This window comes from Mus caroli, unplaced genomic scaffold (assembly GCF_978045245.1).
Source record: "Mus caroli unplaced genomic scaffold, Mus_caroli_1 scaffold_5, whole genome shotgun sequence".
Taxonomy (NCBI): Eukaryota; Metazoa; Chordata; class Mammalia; order Rodentia; family Muridae; genus Mus; species Mus caroli.
In genome coordinates, this window is record NW_028227260.1 from 6,727,485 (window position 1) to 6,748,379 (window position 20,895).

The 20,895-nt window shown below is 38.5% G+C and overlaps 1 protein-coding gene and 1 pseudogene across 1 annotated transcript in view; one reads left to right on the forward strand and one right to left on the reverse strand.

Moving 5' to 3' along the window:
• The window catches only part of Glra2 (glycine receptor alpha 2), a 200,747-nt gene extending 193,280 nt beyond the window's left edge, over window positions 1–7,467 (forward strand). Inside the window, exon 9 of the mRNA XM_029472935.2 lies at window positions 7,095–7,467. Within this exon, the coding sequence (XP_029328795.1) occupies window positions 7,095–7,373 (279 nt within the window). The 3' untranslated portion in view covers window positions 7,374–7,467. The remainder of the gene's footprint in view (window positions 1–7,094) is intronic.
• A 4,723-nt stretch (window positions 7,468–12,190) lies between these two features.
• LOC110286446 (serine/arginine-rich splicing factor 7 pseudogene) overlaps window positions 12,191–20,895 on the reverse strand; it is a 31,035-nt pseudogene continuing 22,330 nt past the window's right edge.

A 20,895-nucleotide genomic window follows, 5' to 3' on the forward strand; every position in this document is an offset into this window, starting at 1 on the left:
GTAAATCACTTGGGGCTTGATATAGACAAAAGTTCATGAAAGTCAAAGACTTCTAGTGTCTTCCAAATCATACAGTGTGCATTCAAACCAGCTTGGCCTTGAATCTCAGCTTTACCATTTATTAATAATATAGCACTTCAAAACCATGTAGCATCTTTTTGCCTCAATTTCTCCTGTGGTTTACAAGGTTGGTCTCTCAATGAGGCTGACTACATTTGTAAGTACATAATATGTAGTCATAATCAATAAATTATATTCATCTATTATTCATATATATATATATATATATATATATATCAATTCATAGCAAGTTTCAATATAGAGGAAGGAACTGATGTTCCATCCAAATTGAAAGAATCATCTCTTAAGGCAATAAAGATATCCAGGCTTATAATTAAGCTAAAAATTATCTAGCCATCACTTTTGGAGGATTTTGTCACTGAAATTTCATTGTGGTTGGATTCACACAATTTCCTAAGGAGGGCTAGAGACTCTATTATGCCCTTGTGTTGATTGAGGCACACTAGTCTCGAGTTCCAACTGAGCAATTTCCAATTATAGCAGAAGGGACACTAGATCCAATCAAAGAATCTGGGTGTAGAATGTAAAGAAAAGATACTTCCCCTTCCCTAGCATTTAGAAATTCTCCATTTTTACTTTCGAGGGCATAAAAGTCTGAGACATGCGGTGCACTACAGTATTTTTTTCTTAAGTGCCATATTCTTTAATTATATTAAAATCATTTTCTTATAACAAGTTCACTGTGCTGTAATTCTGAACAACTTCAGATTCAATTTATTGTCAATGCAAGAACGGGCACATTTAATGGCATGTAAAAACAGAAGTACAAAATATACAATAATAACAATAAATCTCTAATGATTTTCAGTGCCAAAGCAGTAGTTTCTACTACAGACCAAATTGGAGATACTATCAATGCAGGAGATACAAATGAATGCATTGATCTGTCCAACAGATGAGTCAGTTTCTGTAGAAATGTTACAAATCAGCACAACATGAAACAGGGAAGCTAGAGGTGTTTCGTGTTTGAAGCTCAGTGATTGAAGATGGTGGGTTGGCAAAAATGGTTAACAGTTCCCAGCTAATTAAAAAAGAAGAAGAAGAAGAAGAAGAAGAAGAAGAAGAAGAAGAAGAAGAAGGAGGAGGAGGAGGAGGAGGAGGAGGAGGAGGAGGAGGAGGAGGAGGAGGAGGAGGAGGAGGAGGAAGCGGTGTCAAATATTCCTTCCTAACTGGGAGGCTGGGCATATTTACAGGCCATGTATACAAATTGGTTTTTATTTCAGCTTCCGTTTACCCCTGACTCGGTAAAAGACTCTTCTCCATTTTCTACTACCTAGGAATCTTGCCATACTGCCAAAACATTTTATTCTGAACCTTAGCCATTTAGTGTAACAACAACAACAAATATCCAAATCAATTACCATTATGCTTTTCAAAATCAAAACCATGTCCTTTGATGTGGATAACTTAATCTTCTCTATTTAATTTTAAAAGCACTGAACAAGTCATAAAAGTAAACAAGAAGACCCTTAAACTAGTATTCATATCACCTGTTTATCAAGAATTGGGTAGATAGCAGGGCAGTGGTGGTGCATGCCTTTAATCCCAACACTTGGGAGGCAGAGGCAGGTGGATTTCTGAGTTCAAGGCCAGCCTGGGCTACGGAGTGAGTTCCAGGACAGCCAGGGCTACACAGAGAAACCCTGTCTCAAAAAAAAAAAAAAAAAAAAATCAAAGAGGGGCGGGGGGAGTTGGGTAGATAATTCCTCACTACAACAGGTAAATTTTGTGGCAGCAAATTTTAAAGAACTGACTTAATTAACCATAACTATGCTCAGAAGAATCACTGAAAAACTGTTGAATGAATGAAGAAATAATTTCCAAGTATAGGGGAACCCTCTTAAAATTCCACCTCCCTCATTATTCACCAAGTTTGTATTAAATGCCCACAGTTTGCATGACAATGTATAAAATAATGCTATTCAAACTGGGTATCCTTCTAGTCTACCTCTGGTACTTAACTGAATGAGTTTATCTCTTTAGCTGTCCATTCACAGTGTGAGTGGAAAGGCTAGAGAAATTCTATGAATGAGCCAGCCTGAAAAGAAACATGGATGTGCATCTCTTAGCCTTTTTTTTGTTTTATGTGCTAAAACCAGGTAACTAGCTAACTACTCCTATTTTTTTTTCAGAACTCAGGAACTTAAATATTATCTCACTCAAGCAGTGATAAATATTTACTTATGAATTTCCAAATGGTCCTAAAAGGGAGAATAGAAATTTGTGAAATTCTGTAATCAGGGAAAAAAGAAAAGCTCAATAAGCTTGGGCAGATTAGAGAGAAACATATGGTTAAGGGTTGCTTCCATTTGAAAAATAATGTTAGATTTACTAATATACAATTCGCTGTACATTTTAGAGTCAGACATTAGAATTAACAAAAGCCAGTGGTTTCAAATCTTTTCCATTGGAACCACTGGATAAAACCTGTAGGTCCTAAATTCTGACTCCTGGAGTATCTTATCCAACTGGTTTTGAAGGGAATGTAAGGAAAGGCACAAAGAAGCATATTTGTAAAAAATCTCCAGCAGCCACAGCAGGAATCCACGGCTCTAGTACAATCTTCACATTTTTGGCATGAGGCATCTGTGGTCTGAAAAACATAACTGCTTGAGATCAACAGTTTATAAACCTTCTCCCAGCAAAACCTAAGACCCAAATATCCCAATCCCAGACTGGATCTCCATAGCACTAACCATTCTGGTTGATGGTAGTTAGACACAGTTGAGCAGATACCATTTCCCTGATCACTACTCACTCTCATCCTGGGAAGTGCTTTCCCTGTAGTAACAAACTGTCTCTAGTTTCCCTACCTTAAAATATAGTAGTTAGAAAACCTGAGGTTGCCTACAACCAATATGATGAGTAGGTCCCCTCCTCATAATGCATGTGCTGCCCCTTTCTTGCATGAAATAAGTCTTCAGATGGTTATGAAGACACTGTCATAGTTAACACATATGTTTACTCCATATTTAAAACACTTATTTGTAACTTTGAACCAGTTAAACCATTCACACACTTTCATATTTAGCCTTTTCTTTGAATGAGCTATCCATGTCTTCTAACTTGTCTTCAACACATGGGTATCTCTCTTCCATGTATTATAATCTATTGGTGAAGCTGACACATGAAGCTTTTTATTTTCAGCTTTATTTTAATCTGGGGTTTCTTTAGTGATCCTATTTCTTTGTTAGGTTCTGATTTTATGTCTTGTTTTATTCTTTCATTTAACTGCTTTTAGAGACTTCATTGAGGGATTTACTCCCATCATCCTCTTTAACATCCTTGAATATATTCATAATTGCTATTTTGAAATCCTTTTCTTGTACTTCAGCTATTTTGCATTTCTCTCACAATAGAGATACAGACATCTGGGGGACTCCTTACTGCTCATATTTGTGTTTTTGCATTGGCGTCTATGCATCTGGAGTTAGAATGTTTGATGTGTTCCTTGGTGTTGATATCTAGTCCTGTCTTTGGGGTAAATGTTCCATTCTTTGGTTGCTGTTGCCTATACTGCATCTTTGGCAAATGTTGTGGCTGTGGTCTCTAGTAGAGAGTGCTTCTGTGGTTTGATGAGTGACAGAAAGGAATGAAGATAGACTAGGATGAAAGCTTGAGAGGGGCCTCTGGAAAGAACTAAGGAAACCCTGGGTCCATACCAAGATGTCAAGTCCCCAGGGAATGAAGATAGACTGGTAGAATGGCCCCTGGAGGCTAGGGTGCTATGGGACTAACTCTAAAGAGATCATAATTGAGAATAGGAAGGGCTTTGAAAATCTCCTACCCAAGTTCTAGACTGGTGTGGCTATTGTGAGTTCCTGGTAAAAAGTGTTTCTGGGCTCTGTGACTGAGAAAGGAATGGAGATGGGCTAGATAGTAGGCTCAAAAGGAAAGAGACAAGCTGGGTCTTCATCAAGAAGCAGACTCTCCAGGAGGTAGAGATGGGGTCAGAAAAAGGTCTCCTGTAAGCAGGTTGCTACAGGAACAAGGATGTCTAAGTCATTTACATTTTAAGAAAAGAAAAAATATAGTACTTCAATCTGAGCCCAGTTTGACCATTTATTACTAAGTTCATGCAGTTGTGCACATGAGACTACTCTGATGTCAGGCTGAATATTCTTTGCCAGATTCTATATAAGATAATAACTTTAGGTTATCCTCTCCATTGCATTCTAAAAATCTATACAAGTAGAACTTCTTACTTCCAAATACATTAACTATCTCACAAAATCTAGCTGAATTCTTGACACAAAATCAACACTCAACAATTAGTTGCTGAATGAAAACTTCATTTGCTTTTAGTAAGCTATGGCACATCGATCACTAAACTAACTTCTATAGGATACTATAACAGCATTGACAGTAAGGAGGGATGCCTTTATAAAGTAGCAGTTTCACAATTACTTTATAGAAGAACTTAGGTCAGATTCATTGTGATTATAAGTAGAATGTTTAAAGGTTATAATTAATGTCCTTGTTGATTACACTAGAACCATTTGTTGATAAAAAAGATGAAGAATTTTTGCCTGGTACTGTAAACAAGGGTACTACCCATGGCCAATAAGGCTATGTATTCTAGAAGACAACCTACTACTCTCACTTCCATAAGCCAGTATGATTCCTAGTAACACTGTAAATACATATTCTTACAACTACAGAGAAGTGTACCTTTCACCTCCAATCAAAAAAGCTCCATTTTGCCACGAATAAAGACCATTACACAACTGGTCAAAATGCAGAGAGCAAACGGTTATGAGGTGTTTATCCCCAACAGATCCATCTGCAACATAACCCTCATAACCAAGGCTCAAGAGATGTCACACAAAAGGAGGTAGAAAGATCCAATGAGCCAGAGGACCAATATATATGCTATTACATACTATAATTTATGTCTGACAGAGAGCTTCACTGGAAAAAAAAAACCAAAACCTTAAAACAGTGATCATCTAAACAAAGCTTCACAGTTGATATCCCAAAATGAATACAGGAAATCTCCCAAGGTCTCATTCCTAGATGAAGACCTATAGGCCATTAGTGGCAGCTAAGAGGGGGAGAATCAATCTCTATGGGTGACCCCTTGATAAGTTATCCAATCCCAGATGGTCAGCCCTAGACTTGTGTACACATGAACAACCCTAGACAGAATCAACTGAATACTTTTACATAAACACATACATATATAACAATAGTCATTAAAGAAGAAGAGGTCATGAATTTGAGAGGGGCTTATGGGAAAAGTTCAAGTGGGGAAGTGTGGGGTGAAAATGCAGCACTTGTGTATGAAATTCTAAAACAGTAATAAAATAAACACAAATATCAATGAATAACTAATGTGTCAAATGAATGACCCTTCTGTCTCCTACTCTGACTTTCCTAGAGATCATATATATATATTTATGGAATGAAGTGCCTAACAATTACCCATACCAACTAGCTCTCTACCTCAAATTCTAAGTCATTGCCAGGTTTCAATGGTATGTTTAGCCATGTTTACGGCTTTATCACCAAGGGCACTTTATCACAATGGGCAATGTTGATAAACCAAGGCTGGAAGAATTCTATGGATCTCTATTATTCATTTTTAAGGAGCATGTGTTTCTCTTAGAGGGAAGTAGCATGTACTAATCTGGATAAGTAAGACACATGGAAGGCAATCTGTTTTCCTTCCTGACTTCTGCAATGGATCATCTGAGCGCATGAACTATAATCTACCCTAACCATTCTGGAAATGCTTACGTGTCTCTTTAATCCATGCACAGGGCTGTCTCTCCATTTTGTAAGCAATAAAGCAGTCTAAAAATATCTACTCTTGTCTCTACCTATCTAGGTCCTCCTGTGACTTTAAAACCTCATTTGAATGCACTAGGTGCAATCTGTCTTCACTCCATTTGGGATATAAATGAGCTTACATTCATAATATGTTCAAACTTCTCCATTTGGCATACTTTTTATATGTGACTGAAGGTACTGCAGACATGTTAACAATGATAAGTAATAGTAATATCAAGTTTTCTTATATTTTGGGAAACCTACCCTTACCAGTATTAGGTAAGCTTAAAAGTGCAGCAGAGGATTATTATATTATTATTATAAGAAGTAAGCTAGCCAAAAGGGAAGATAATTTGATCCGTGACTATTTATAGATAAGTTGGCATCAAGTAAGTCATTAAATTCCACCATTTGATTACCTCTTTTGACTCAACTTTACACTCTGAACCCATTTGTCTCTAAGGTGATTTGCCTTTCAGATCAAGTGATAAAAACTATTTTCTGTCTTGCATCTAATTTGTGAAGAAATAATCAGCATAAAACACAACCAGCATTGACTAAAATGGTATGTTTAACTATGGTAAAGATTCTTACTGGTCGAAGAATCAATGTTAACAATCAATACTGGAAACACTGTCTGTTCTACAGATACACATAACAAATGATTAATATATAATCTCCACTTTATAGTCTAAATGAACCAGGGGGCCATAGGAGAAATAGTATAATTAAGGGGTTCATCTTAAATCAAATGTTAATTAAGTAACCAATTCATAAATGGGTCATGCTACTAAAAGTTCTTAACTCAGGGTCAGGTATATAACAGTAATTCAGAAAAGGTGTTTTGGGAGAAAGAATAAATGAATAAAGAAATGAATGAATGATACTCTTCATATATTTTTAGTTTAATACTAGAATTTTGGAAACTGGTTTTAAAACAGTCTAATAAAATCTATAGATTGGAAAACATGATTTATAAAACTCAATATTGAATCTAGCATAGGTGTTGGTGTTTGTTGATTAATTAAAAAGATCACAAAGTCATTATTCTTATATTTAATTTTTCCACATGAAAAGTTAATGAATTGTATCTGTGCTATAAATAATTGAATTGAACTCAAAAGAGCACTCCCTATTTCAAGAACCTCCTACACTAACAGTTAACAATAATTCATCCTTATAATTTTAAGGAACCTTCCATCAAAATTGACTGACTGTGCTTCCTGTCTCTATTCTGCCAGGAAGAAGATGTTACTCGTGAAAGTCGTTTTAACTTCAGTGGCTATGGGATGGGTCACTGCCTCCAAGTGAAAGATGGCACAGCTGTCAAGGCTACGCCTGCCAACCCACTTCCACAACCCCCCAAAGATGCAGATGCTATCAAGAAGAAGTTTGTGGATCGGGCAAAAAGAATTGACACCATATCTCGAGCTGCCTTCCCACTGGCCTTCCTCATTTTCAACATCTTTTACTGGATCACATACAAGATCATTCGGCATGAAGATGTCCACAAGAAATAGATGTACCCTGTTGACCCTGGACCTTCTTGCCTAAGTGTTGTGCTTGTAAATACACAGTAATAGTGTCTTTATATCGCTTCGACAGAGAAGAACATTGAGGGTGGGGGGAGGGAAATCACGAGGGTGGGGTTTCTGGCACCTATATGACAAAAGACAGGTTCTATGGGAAATGAAGAAAACTGCACAAAATTAAGGTGTTGCAGAATCACATGAGCATAACTCCCATCCATAGTCTATAGCATTGTTCTTTCAGATGATGCATCGCTCAGACATGATGTGCAAGGTCAAGTTCTCAATGGATGATTAATTTATGGTTTGATTTGATGAGATCTGGTTCTGAAAGTTTAGTTTAATGCACACACACACACACAAACACACACACACGCACACACACTGAAAATGCTTACCATCTGACAATAGTGACTAGTCTATAGTAAATTGAGGACCAAACTTTTTCAGGAAAATGCTGCCTCATTTTTAAAACAAGCCTCCTGAGCTATGACATTTACAATGTCTGTAATTAGTGTTTCACCCAAGAACTCCTTCTGTGGGTTGTAAATTCTTTCTACGTATCCAGAAAACAAGATAAACACAAATGACAAAGAACAGATTTCTACTCTACTGTCTGTAGGTGTCCACTTTGATATTATTTTTCTTTCCTAGATGTAAATTGGGGGTTTTATTGTGTGTTGTGTAATTGATTTACTGGTATATACCCTGAAAACAAATGCTCATTTTATTTTAGATCAAGTTAGCATACTATGTATATTTTTTCACTTTGGCTATATTTACGTGTGACTTTAAGTGCCCAAGTGTAACTTAGCTATTGCTGCCGCTAAGCCACAGTATTTATGGAGATGGTGTGTTGTGACCAGTGTAGCTCAGATTAGCTCAAACTTCCCATTTCTGCCCTCATTGTAGCTGTAACTACTAGTCCTAATGTTGACTGACCAGTAATTTGTACTTTCAATCCAAGTGAATATCGTTTTAAATATCCTTGACTAACTTAAAAACTTTAAAACTGTACTGTGATTTTCATAACCCGTTGCCTTTTTGGTACCAGAGCTACGTGGTTTGAATCCTGGCTACATGTTTTAAGTAAGAAAAAAAAAAAAAGATGTATTTTTGCTTACTCAAAAGACAACCTGTAAAAATATATGGAAATAATTACATTTTACATGTGCTGTGAAAGGGATTATTTTAAAAAAGCATTTGTTCAGTTTCAATAAAGATAAGTGTGCCACTAAGTTGTCCAGAGTCTTTAGATTTTTATTCTAAAATGTAAATCATTCACATGGCTATAATAACTTGGATTTTTGTGTGATCTTCCTCATAAATGAATCATTTATATAGCTAATATACTATTTTTCTTTTTTATTATAATGTCTGTTATTCTTGAGAATTTTATACATATACACAATGAAATATGATCATATGCAACATACAATTCCTTCCTCACTCTTATTAATACTTCATCCTCAAGGCTCAAAGAGGAAGAAACAAAAAGGATATAAGAATTGGAGGATAAGGAGGAATGCTGTGAACTGCTGTCTAATAAACATAATAGAGAAATAGCTATTACATCATTGATGCTTATATATGTTGATATTTTTTCATTGTAGAAATATGGAATTGGGTTGGGTGGGGTGACTCATGCCTGCAATGACTCAGAAAGAAGAATTAGAGATAGATTATCACATGTCAAAGGCCAGCAATGTACTGCATGGAAAATTCCAGGAGAGGTATGTGGTAAAACTCTACCACAAACTGAGGGGCAGGAAGGGATGGAAGGAGGAAAAGGGAGGAGAGGGAGAGGGAGGAGAGGGATAGGGAAGAGAGGGAGAGGGAGGAGAGGGAGGAGAGGGAGGAGAGGGAGGAGAGGGAGGAGAGGGAGGAGAGGGAGAGAGAGAGGGAGAGAGAGGGAGGAGAGGGAGAGGGAGGAGAGGGAGGCAGAGGGAGAGGGAGGCAGAGGGAGAGGGAGGAGAGGGAGGCAGAGACAGAGACAAAGAGACAGAGGCAGATTATCAGAGGCAACAAGAAACACAGATGAAGAGAGACACAGAGACAGAAAGAGAGACAGATGCAGAGACAGACAGACAGACAGACACACACACACACACACACACACACAAACACACACACACACACACATATACATGGAGATGAGGGGCATTAGCAGTAACCAATATGCAGAAAATTTAAAACTGGGTGCTTTTTGTGAGACATGAAAAATGTCCAAGCCACAGAAGAACAATAAAATCTGACAGTGAAATGAAACTTAAAAGATCAACTTTTCCTGTTACTACCCCTATTTCCATCAGGGATGGGGGTCTAAGATAAAAGAAAAATTCTGAGAACCTAAAGGAAATAGAGTTAACTCATTCTAACCTTGAAGAGTTTCCATACCTAAAGGGATGTGCTATAATATTCTTAAGATGCTCACTCAAAAGTGAGTGTGTGTGGCCTTGAAGCTTGTTTAAATACTGAAACATTTTCACCAAGAAGTATATGGCAAAGTAGGCAGAAGTACGAATTTCTCAACAGAGACTAGCTCAGATGTCTATCAATGTGGTGATATTAAATACTTAACTTTAAATGGTTCATGGTTTCTAAGGAAAAATGAAGTTGAATCCACTATTACCATGCTTAATCCATAAATTGTCAAAAGCCAATAGATAGTAGAATAGCTGCTATTAGGAATAATATAGTATTGGACATCCTCTGATATCCTCTGCACAAGACACTTCAGAAGACCTAGCCATGGTTTATGTCCTTTTTTTGATCCTTGCCAAAAAAGGAGGGTTTGTTCCTTGTTCTCCATTCTTATCCACCATTGGCAAAACTGTAAACTTGAGACTAACAATCCTCCCCAAATGTACCTGACTCTAGAAGAATCGTAGAAAGGACACTGCCCTGGTATCATAGGAAGGACACTGCCCTGGTACCTGTTCCTTGGTTGTGATAAAACCCTCTGATCACAAGGCTGTGTTGTCTTGGGTTTTCCACATGTCTGCCAAGGCTTAAATGTCTAACATATATGTCTAATAATAGTTTTTAAATGCTTAGCCAATTGAAAGCCACATGACTTTTCCCCAGCACAGGAATCCCATGAGGAACCTATCTCCTGCTGCAGGTTTGAGATAAATGGAATGCCTTTAAAACATGTTTTCAGTTTCCATTATTTACCTTCTAAAACCTCATCAGAATGACTTCCAATTGAAAGTTTTTCTGACATAGTCAAATACCTCAGCCCTGAAGAGATGCTACAAAGCAGACTAGCTAGAGATTTCCAAAAGTCTTTTTTTTTTTCAAATTTTTATTATGTATTTTCTTCATTGACATTTCCAATGCTATCCCAAAAGTCCCGCCATACTCTCCCCCCACTCCCCTATCCACCCACTCCCACTTCTTGACACTGGCATTCTCCTATACTGAGGCATATAAACTTTGCAAGACCGATGGGCCTCTCTTTCCAATGATGGCCGACTAGGCCATCTTCTGATACATATGCAGCTAGAAACACGAGCTCTGGGGAGGGGGTACTGGTTATTTCATAGTGTTGTTCCACCTATAGGGTTGCAGACCCCTTTAGCTCCTTGGGTACTTTCTCTAGCTCCTCGATTGGGGGCCCTGTGATCCATCCAATAGCTGTCTGTGAGCATCCACTTAAGTGTTTGCTAGGCACCGACATAGCCTCACAAGAGACAGCTATACCTGGGTCCTTTCAGCAAAATCTTGATAGTGTATGCAATGGTGTCAACATTTGAAGGCTGATTATGGGATGGATCCCCAGGTATGGCACTCTCTAGATGGTACATCCTTTCATCTCAGCTCCAAACTTTGTCTCTGTAACTCCATCCATGGGTGTTTTGTTCCCAAATCTAAGAAGGGGCAAAGTGTCCACACTTTGGTCTTCATTCTTCTTGAGTGTCATGGTTTTGCAGATTGTATCTTGTATCTTGGGTATTCTAAGTTTCTGGGCTAATATCCACTTATCAGTGAGTCCATATCATGTGAGTTTTTTTGTGATTGGGTTACCTCACTCAGGATGATGCCCTCCAGGTCCATCCGTTTGCCTAGGAATTTCATAAATTCATTCTTTTTAATAGCTGAGTAGTACTCCATTGTGTAAAGGTACCACATTTTCTGTATCCATTCCTATGTTAGGGGCATCTGGGTTCTTTCCAGTTTCTGGCTATTATAAATAAGGCTGCTATGAACAGAGTGGAGCATGTGTCCTTCTTACCAGTTGGAACATCTTCTGGATATATGCCCAGGAGAGATATTGCTGGATCCTCCAGTAGTACTATGTCCAATTTTCTGAGGAACCACCAGACTGATTTCCAGGGTGGTTGTACAAGCTTGCAATCCCACCAACAATGGAGGAGTGTTCCTCTTTCTCCACATCCTCAACAGCATCTGCTGTCACTTGAGTTTTTGATCTTAGCCATTCTGACTAGTGTGAGGTAGAATCTCAGGGTTGTTTTGATTTGCATTTCCCTGATGATTAAGGATGGTGAACATTTTTTCAGGTGCTTCTCAGCCATTTGGTATTCCTCAGGTGAGAATTCTTTGTTTAGCTCTGTAAACCATTTTTTTTTTTTTTAGTTAGAAACATTTTATTTAAATGTGTCAAATAAAAACCCACATTTTCAGACCATAAGATGATAATACATTCAACAAAAACAATATTTACTGCTGTGAATTTTACAGAGCAATAATCCAGATCCATTTTGATTAGATGGTTGATGATCCTTCCTAGGTTACACTTTACAGACATAACAAATCCCTTATAATAATGTAAACAACGGGTGATCTTGAGAACTTCAGTCCATTCTTTCTGGACTTGCACTTCTGTGTGGACTTCCTGATGGGGAACGACTTCTTTTAGGAGATGGAGATCTGGATTTTGATCGGGTGCTTCTTGGTCCTGAAATAGACCTTGATCTTGATCTCGACCTTGAGCGGGATTGGAAATACCTCGATCCTATTATAAAACCAGACCTAGATCTTCTGAGTGAAGATGATCTTGATCTACAAAGAGACACAGACCTTGATCATCGAGGAGATGCTGATCTTCACCTCTGTCCTCCACTCCTGCTGCGGGAGCGAGAGTATCACCTTCCCCTGGATCGGGAATGGGATCTAGATCGTGACCTGCTTCTTCTTCATCGGCTATAGCGATGACAGTCATAAGCATAATGTCCCTTTTCACCACACTCATAGCATCTATCATTAGGATCAAAAGGATGGGCAGGTGGCCTATCAAAACGAGATCTCCAAGGCATGCCTGTTGATAGTTCAAACCTCACTCGAGAACCACAAATCACTTTCCCATCCAATCCTCAAACTGCATCCTCTGCATCTCTGGGGTCTTCAAATTCCACAAAGGTGAATCCTGGAGGATTTCTGGCAATCCACACAGTTCTTAAGAGCACCAGTTCCCAGGTTACCAACATATACCTTGGTTTCTCCTCCATACCGCCCTTAGCCGGCCCACATACTGGGCTCTAGCTTGGAATGCTCACAGCACGAGTAGCACAGAAGCGGCTGCACGACCTCCCCTGCCTGCAATCCCAGCAGCACTCTGGACACCATTTTTTAATGTTTTATTTTTTTTTCTGGAATCCACCTTCTTGAGTTCTTTATATATATTGGAAATTAGTCCACTATCTGATTTAGGATAGGTAAAGATCCTTTCCCAATCTGTTGGTGGAATTTTGTCTTATTGACGGTGTCTTTTGCCTTACAGAAGCTTTGCATTTTTATGAGGTCCCATTTGTCTATTCTAGATCTTACAGCACAAGCCATTGCTGTTCTATTCAATTTTCCCCTGTGCCCATATCGTCAAGACTTTACCCCACTTTCACCTCTGTAAGTTTCACTGTATCTGGTTTTATGTGAAGTTCCTTGATCCACTTAGATTTGACCTTAATAATAGGAATGGATCCATTCGCATTCTTCTACATGATAACCGCCAGTTGTGCCAGCACCATTTGTTGAAAATGCTGGCTTTTTCCCACTGCATGGCTTTAGCTCCCTTGTCAAGGATCAAGTGACCATAGGTGTGTAGGTTCATTTCTGGGTCTTCAATTCTATTACATTGGTCTACTTGTCTGTCGCTATACCAGTACCATGCAGTTTTTATAACAATTGCTCTGTAGTACAGCTTTAGGCCAGGCATGGAGATTCCACCAGAGGTTCTTTTATCCTTGAGAAGAGTTTTTGCCATCCTAGGTTTTTTGTAATTCCAGATGAATTTGCAGATTGCACTTTCTAATTCGATGAAGAATTGAGTTGGAATTTTGATGGGGATTGCATTGAATCTGTAGATTGCTTTTGGCAAGATAGTCATTTTTACTATATTAATCCTGCCAATCCATGGGCATGGGAGATCTTTCCATCTTCTGAGATCTTCTTTAATTTCTTTCTTCAGAGACTTGAAGTTCTTATACAGATCTTTCACTTCCTTAGTTAGAGTCACGCCAAGGTATTTTATATTACTTGTTACTATTGTGAAGGGTGTGGTTTCCCTAATTTCTTTCTCAGCCTGTTTATCCTTTGTGTAGAGAAAGGTCATTGACTTGTTTGAGTTAATTTGATGTCCAGCTACTTCACTGAAGCTGTTTATCGGGTTCAGGAGTTTTCTGGTGGAATTTTTAGGGTCACTTATATATACTATCATATCATCTGCAAAAAGTGATATTTTGACTTCTTCTTTTCCAATTTGTATCCCCCTTGATCTCCATTGTTGTCTAATTGCTCTGGCTAGGACTTCAAGTACCATGTTGAATAGGTAGGGAGAAAGTGGACAGCCTTATCTAGTCCCTGATTTTAGTGGGATTACTCCCAACTTCTCACCATTTACTTTGATGTTGGCTACTGGTTTGCTGTAGGTTGCTTTTATCATGTTTAGGTATGGGCCTTGAATTCCTGATCTTTCCAAGACTTTTATCATGAATGGGTTTTGAATCTTGTCAAATGCTTTCTCTTCATCAAAGGAAATGATCATGTAGTTTTTGTCTTTGAGTTTGTTTATATAGTGGATTACATTGATGGATTTCCATATATTAAACTATCCCTGCATCCCTGGAATGAAACCTACTTGGTCAGGGTGGATGATTGTTTTGATATGTTCTTGGATTCGGGTAGCGAGAATTTTATTGAGTATTTTTGCATCGATATTCATGAGGGAAATTGGTCTGAAGTTCTCTATCATTGTTGGGTCTTTCTGTGGTTTAGGTATCAGAGTAATTGTGGCTTCATAGAATGAATTGGGTAGAGTACCTTCTGCTTCTATTTTGTGGAATAGTTTGTGAAGAACTGGAATTAGATCTTCTTCGATGGTGTGATAGAACTCTGCACTAAACCCATCTGGTCCTGGGCTTTTTTTGGTTGGGAGAATATTAATGACTCCTTCTATTTCTTTAGGAGATATAGGACTGTTTAGATCATTAATCTGATCCTGATTTAACTTTGTTACCTGGTATCTGTCTAGAAATCTGTCCATTTCTTCCAGGTTTTCCAGTTTTGTTGAGTATATCCTTTCTTCAGGATCTCTTTTTATGTCTCCTTTTTCATTTCTGATTTTGTTAATTAAGATGCTGTCTCTGTGTCCTCTAGTGAGTCTGGCTAAGGGTTTGTCTATCTTGTTGATTTTCTCAAATTACCAGTTCCTCTTTTGGTTGATTCTTTGAATAGTTCTTGTTTCCACTTGGTTGATTTCACCCCTGAGTTTGATTATTTCCTGTCTTATACTCCTCTTGGGTGAGTTTGCTTCCTTTTGTTCTAGATCTTTTAGGTGTGTTGTCAAGCTGCTGGTGTATGCTCTCTCTAGTTTCTTTTTGGAGGCACTCAGAGCTATGAGTTTTCCTCTTAGAAATGCTTTCATTGTGTTCCATGAGTTTGGGAAGGTTATGGCTTCATTTCATTAAACTCTAAAAAGTCTTTAATTTCTTTCTTTATTCCTTCCTTGACCAAGGTATCATTGAGAAGGGTGTTGTTCAGTTTCCACATGAATGTTTGCTTTCTATTATTTATGATGTTATTGAAAATCAGCCTTAGTCCATGGTGATCTGATAGGATGAATGGGACAATTTCAATATTTTTGTGTCTGTTGAGGCCTATTTTGTGACCAATTTTATGGTCAGTTTTGGAGAAGGTACCATGAGGTGCTGAGAAGAAGGTATATCCTTTTCTTTTAGGATAAAATGTTCTGTAGATATCTGTTAAATCCATTTGTTTCATAACTTCTGTTAGTTTCATTGTGTCCCTGTTTAGTTTCTGTTTCCATGATTTAAATTAATGAAATTGGTTAATTGGTCCATTAATGAAAGTGGTGTGTTGAAGTCTCACACTATTATTGTGTGAGGTGCAATGTGTGCTTTGAGCTTTACTAAAGTTTCTTAAATGAATGTGGCTGCCCTTGCATTTGGAGCATAGATATTCAGAATTGAGAGTTCCTCTTGGAGGATTTTACCTTTGATGAGTATGAAGTGTCCCTCTTTGTCTTTTTTGATAACTTTGGGTTGGAAGTCGATTTTATTCGATATTAGAATGGCTACTCGAGCTTGTTTCTTCAGACCATTTGCTTGGAAAATTGTTTTCCAGCCTTTTATTCTAAGGTAGTGTCTGTCTTTTTCCCTGAGATGGGATTCCTGTAAGCAGCAAAATGTTGGGTCCTGTTTGTGTAGCCAGTCTGTTAGTCTATGTCTTTTTATTGAGGAATTGAGTCCATTGATATTAGGAGATATTAAGGAGAAGTAATTTTTGCTTCCTATTATTGTTGTTGTTAAAGTTGGCATTCTGTTCTTGTGGCTGTCTTCTTTTAGTTTTGTTAAAGGATTACTGTCTTGCTTTTTCTAGGGTGTGGTTTCAATCCTTGTATTGTTTTTTTTTTCTGTTATTATCCTTTGAAGGGCTGGATTTGTGGAAAGATAATGTGTGATTATGGTTTTGTTGTGGAATACTTTGGTTTCTCCATCTTTGGTAATTGAAAGTTTGGCTGGGTATAGTAGCCTGGGCTGGAATTTGTTTTCTCTTAGTGTCTGTATAACATCTGTCCAGGGTCTTCTGGCTTTCATAGTCTCTGGTCAAAATTCTGGTGTAATTCTGATAGGCCTGCCTTTATATGTTACTTGACCTTTCTCCCTTACTGCTTTTAATATTCTATCTTTATTTAGTGCATTTGTTGTTTTGATTATTGTGTGTCGGGAGGAATTTCTTTTCTGGTCCCGTCTATTTGGAGTTCTGTAGGCTTCTTGTATGATCATGGGCATCTCTTTCTTTAGGTTTGGGAATATTTTTTCTATACTTTTGTTGAAGATGTTTGCTGGCCCTTTAAGTTGAAAAAATCTTCATTCTCATCTACTCCTATTATCCATAGGTTTGGTATTCTCATTGTGTTCTGAATTTCCTGGATGTTTTGAGTTAGGATCTTTTTGCATTTTGCATTTTCTTTGATTGTTTTGCTGATGTTCTGTATGGAATCTTCTGCACCTGAGATTCTCTCTTCCATCTCTTGTATTCTGTTGCTGATGCTTGCATCTATGGTTCCAGATTTCTTTCCTAGGGTTTCTATCTCCAGCTTTGCCTCACTTTGGGTTTTCTTTATTGTGTCTACTTCCTTTTTTTAGGTCTAGTATTGTTTTGTTAATTTCCATCACCTGTTTGAATGTGTTTTCCTGTTTTTCTTTAAGGACTTCTACCTCTTTGGTTGTGTTTTCCTGTTTTTCTTTAAGGACTTGTAACTCTTTAGCAGTTTTCTTCTGTATTTCTTTTAAGTGAATTATTAAAGTCCTTCTTGATATCCTCTACCATCATCATGAGATATGCCTTTAAATCCAGATCTAGCTTTTCGGTTGTGTTGGGATGCCCAGGACTGGGCAAGTTGTGAATGCTGGGTTCTGATGATGGTGAGTGGTCTTGGTTTCTATTAGTAAGATTCTTATGTTTGCCTTTCGCCATCTGGTAATCTCTGGAGTTAGTTGTTATAGTTGTCTCTGGTTAGATATTGTTCCTCTCGTGATTCTGTTAGCCTCTATCAGCATACCTGGGAGACTAGCTCTCTCCTCTGAGTTTCAATGGTCAGAGCATTCTCTGTAGGCAAGCTCTCCTCTTACAGGGAAGGTACACAGATATCTGGCATTTGGACCTGCCTCCTGGCAGAAGATGAAGGCCCGAAACAGGACCTGTCCCAGAAGCTGTTAGCTTCTGTAGTCCACACTCTCACCTGAGCAGGCTAGTCTCGGAGGAATCTGGGAACCAAGATGCCTTCCCCCAGGTGCTCTGGCAAAGCCCTCCTGGGCAGGGCAGACATCTCTCCTCTGCCAGGGAAGGTGCCCGGATGTCTGGAGCCTGAAACAGGGTCTGTCTCAGAAGCTGTCCCCTAGGGACCTTGGGGGTGTCCACGGACTCTGCATCCCAGGTGACCCGGTGCTGGCACCGACTGGAAGGGACTTGTGACCCCAGTCAGGCCGGGTTTCCTGCTTCCCTAATGCTGTCTCAGGTCCCGCACGATTGGATTGGAACAGAAGTTGTATTCCACTCACCAGTGGTCCTAAGATCGTGTGGAGAGTCCTCTAGGGGACCTTGCGGGTGTCCACCAACTCTGCACACAGGTGACCCGGTGCTGGCACTGCAGACCTGAAGGGCCCAAAAGTCCTTTGGAACAGAGTTCGCATTAAGCTGTTCATCTCCCCACTCACCAGAAGTACCAAACTCATAAAACAGAATTGCCAATAAAGATTAAATTATCATTATACATTTTACTTACTCCATTACTAGCCAAAAACAAACAAACAAATACCTATGCTCTTACCAAAACAGAGCACAAACTTCCATAATCACAGCTTTGGAAAGAAGAAAAAAATCTATTCCAATATTTTAAAGGATTTATTCATTTCCCTGTTTAAACCTGAAGCCAATTTGCCAGAGAAATCTAAATCTTATATATGCCATATACTCTTTTAATTATTCCAACCTGTTGGGGGTTCTCCTGATGCTATTTATATTCTGATGTTAATGCTGCTTCAAGAGAAAGTTGCCCTCTATGAGCAAGCAGTTGGTCACCCATACTCAGGTGATCTCATGTGAACCTTCTCCCCATTTTAACTGGTCAACAAAGGCTAGAGTCTCTGATTGGGCAGTGGAGGGGAAAGGTCGGACTAGTGGTTTTTGAGAGTGGGGCAGGTTGGGAAGGAGAAAAGGAGAGATGGGAAGGAGAGAGGACAGAAGAGGAAGAGGAGGTAGCCATGATGGAGCAGAACCATGTGGCCCAGAGAAACCACAGTAGCAAGAGTTCTTATACCTGTGGAATAAGTTAGTATAGTGTTAGATCTAGTGCAAAATAGAGGCTTATAGCTTAAAATTATAATAATTGGTTGCATGTTTTTTATATGGGATTATTGGGGTTGGAAATTCCTGCAACATCAACCTGTGCTTTATACAACTTCTTACTGTTACCAATTTTTAATGTATAATTTGAATGAGCAAAACACTTGTTTTCATCAATCACAAAATTAAAAGAATGAAAGATTAACACCACAACCACATATTCATTGTAGTGCTCTGAAAAATAGCAACACGATTTAGGTGTGTAATTATACTTGAACCTATCCATGCCATCTGGGTTGGCCAAGTCATGACCAGTAAGTGCATACCCTTTGATCAGTACAACCACAAAAGCTTTGTGTCAAATTATTTATCATAGTAGACGTTGAATATCCACCACAGTTCATCTTTCAATTCTTCTGCCTGCATAATTTCACATTAACTAAACTACCTAAGGAAAGAAAGTCCTGGAAAGTAAACCTATAGTCTATGTCTCTTCCTCCAGGATGATAAGATAAATTGAAAAAGAGGGCATACAATAGAATATCTACAATGGGAATGCCTAAGAGAAATAACTGAAAATTGTGTATCCACTACGAATAACATCTTCTAAATGACTCAGTATCTTGTGTGACTGAATGGACAATCATTCTCAGCTTGAAATCAAGACCAAGAGAATTCAATTTAAACAGTGTATATTTCCATCCTGATGGAAGAAAAATGACCATTGCATTGTCACACGTGTTCCCTCATGAGAAATGACACATTCTTCCCACTTCGGTGCAAACGCATTTTAAAAATCACAAGCAAGGCATTTCCCCCAAACTAAAGGCTGTTTGTAAAGGATGTTTGTATGTTGATGAGTCAGCATTTGTCACAGATGATTCTGAAATGAGAGATCATACATTTAAAGAGGGAGGCAAATCTGTGGAGTGCCCTTTGTGTAGTGCGCTGAATATTGGCTTTCTAACAGTCAGTCTCAGAGCCGTTTGTGTTATGGACAGCCTTTATTAAGCCCTTATAAGACTGCAGCTTCACTGTCGCCCCATGTCCTCAGAGCCATGGAACCAAGGGCCACTCAGATGCAAGGATCCAAAATAACCCGAAGTTAAATTTAGTAGCTGCTGTTTCTTGAGGAGAAATATTGAGAACCGTAACGAAGGAAAATTAAATAAAGGGAGGATAGTAAACTGAAATTCCCCTTTAAGATAAAAATCAAATCACAGCACTCAGTTGGCCTCTGTTGGCTTTCTGTCTTACTCAGAAAACAAGCTAGATTCCTCGGCGTGATGATGTGATTGATCCTGCTTCCCTCCCATGCCCTCCTGGTTCTTTTCCTTCAAGCATGAACACCTTACCAGTTCTTAAACAGACAAAGTGTTCTCTCCAGGACATTTACTTTCATTGTGGCACACTATTTTCCCAGAGCAGAGGTCGACATGCCTTTTCTGTATGGACTTGACAAAAAAAGATGTAAGGCTTGAAAGTCTTAGAGTTTTTTCTGTAAGTACTCTTCTCTGTGAACAGTAACAAAGACCAGTCACAAATAATGAAGAAACAAATACATGGGACTATGCTCCATTAACACTTTCCTCTAAAAAATAATAGCAAACAGATTTGGCCTGAAGGCAGTGTGTTACAAATGACCCACTCTGTCACACACACACACACACACACACACACACACACACACACACACACACACACAGGGACAAGCAGGCACACAACGCACAATCGAATGTTCACAAACAAAAAACACCACCACCAAGGGCAGCTCCAGATTACAACACAAAAATTTGCTTGTGATAGTTTCAAGGTCTATATCTGGGCCTGGCACTTAGTAGCTATCTAATTGATATAGCATTTGTTCAGTGAATCATACTTCACATTTATTAAGGAGCTAATTTAGTGTTTGCACAGGAGGTTTAGAGAAAGAACTAGGGAACCTTTTATTGCCTCATTAGATAAAAATTTGAAGTAAAAATTTCACTAGATTTTAAATCCATTTTTAAAAGGACAGATTTGTGCTAGATAGATAATTATCCAAAGTTCACCATGGAAACTTCTCCAGAGTCCAAAGCATTAGCAGTCCAACCTGGACTAAGGTCTTCTTGTTTCCCATATACTTATTTTTATTAGATATTTTCTTCATTTACATTTCAAATGCTATCCCTAACCCCCCCTATACCCC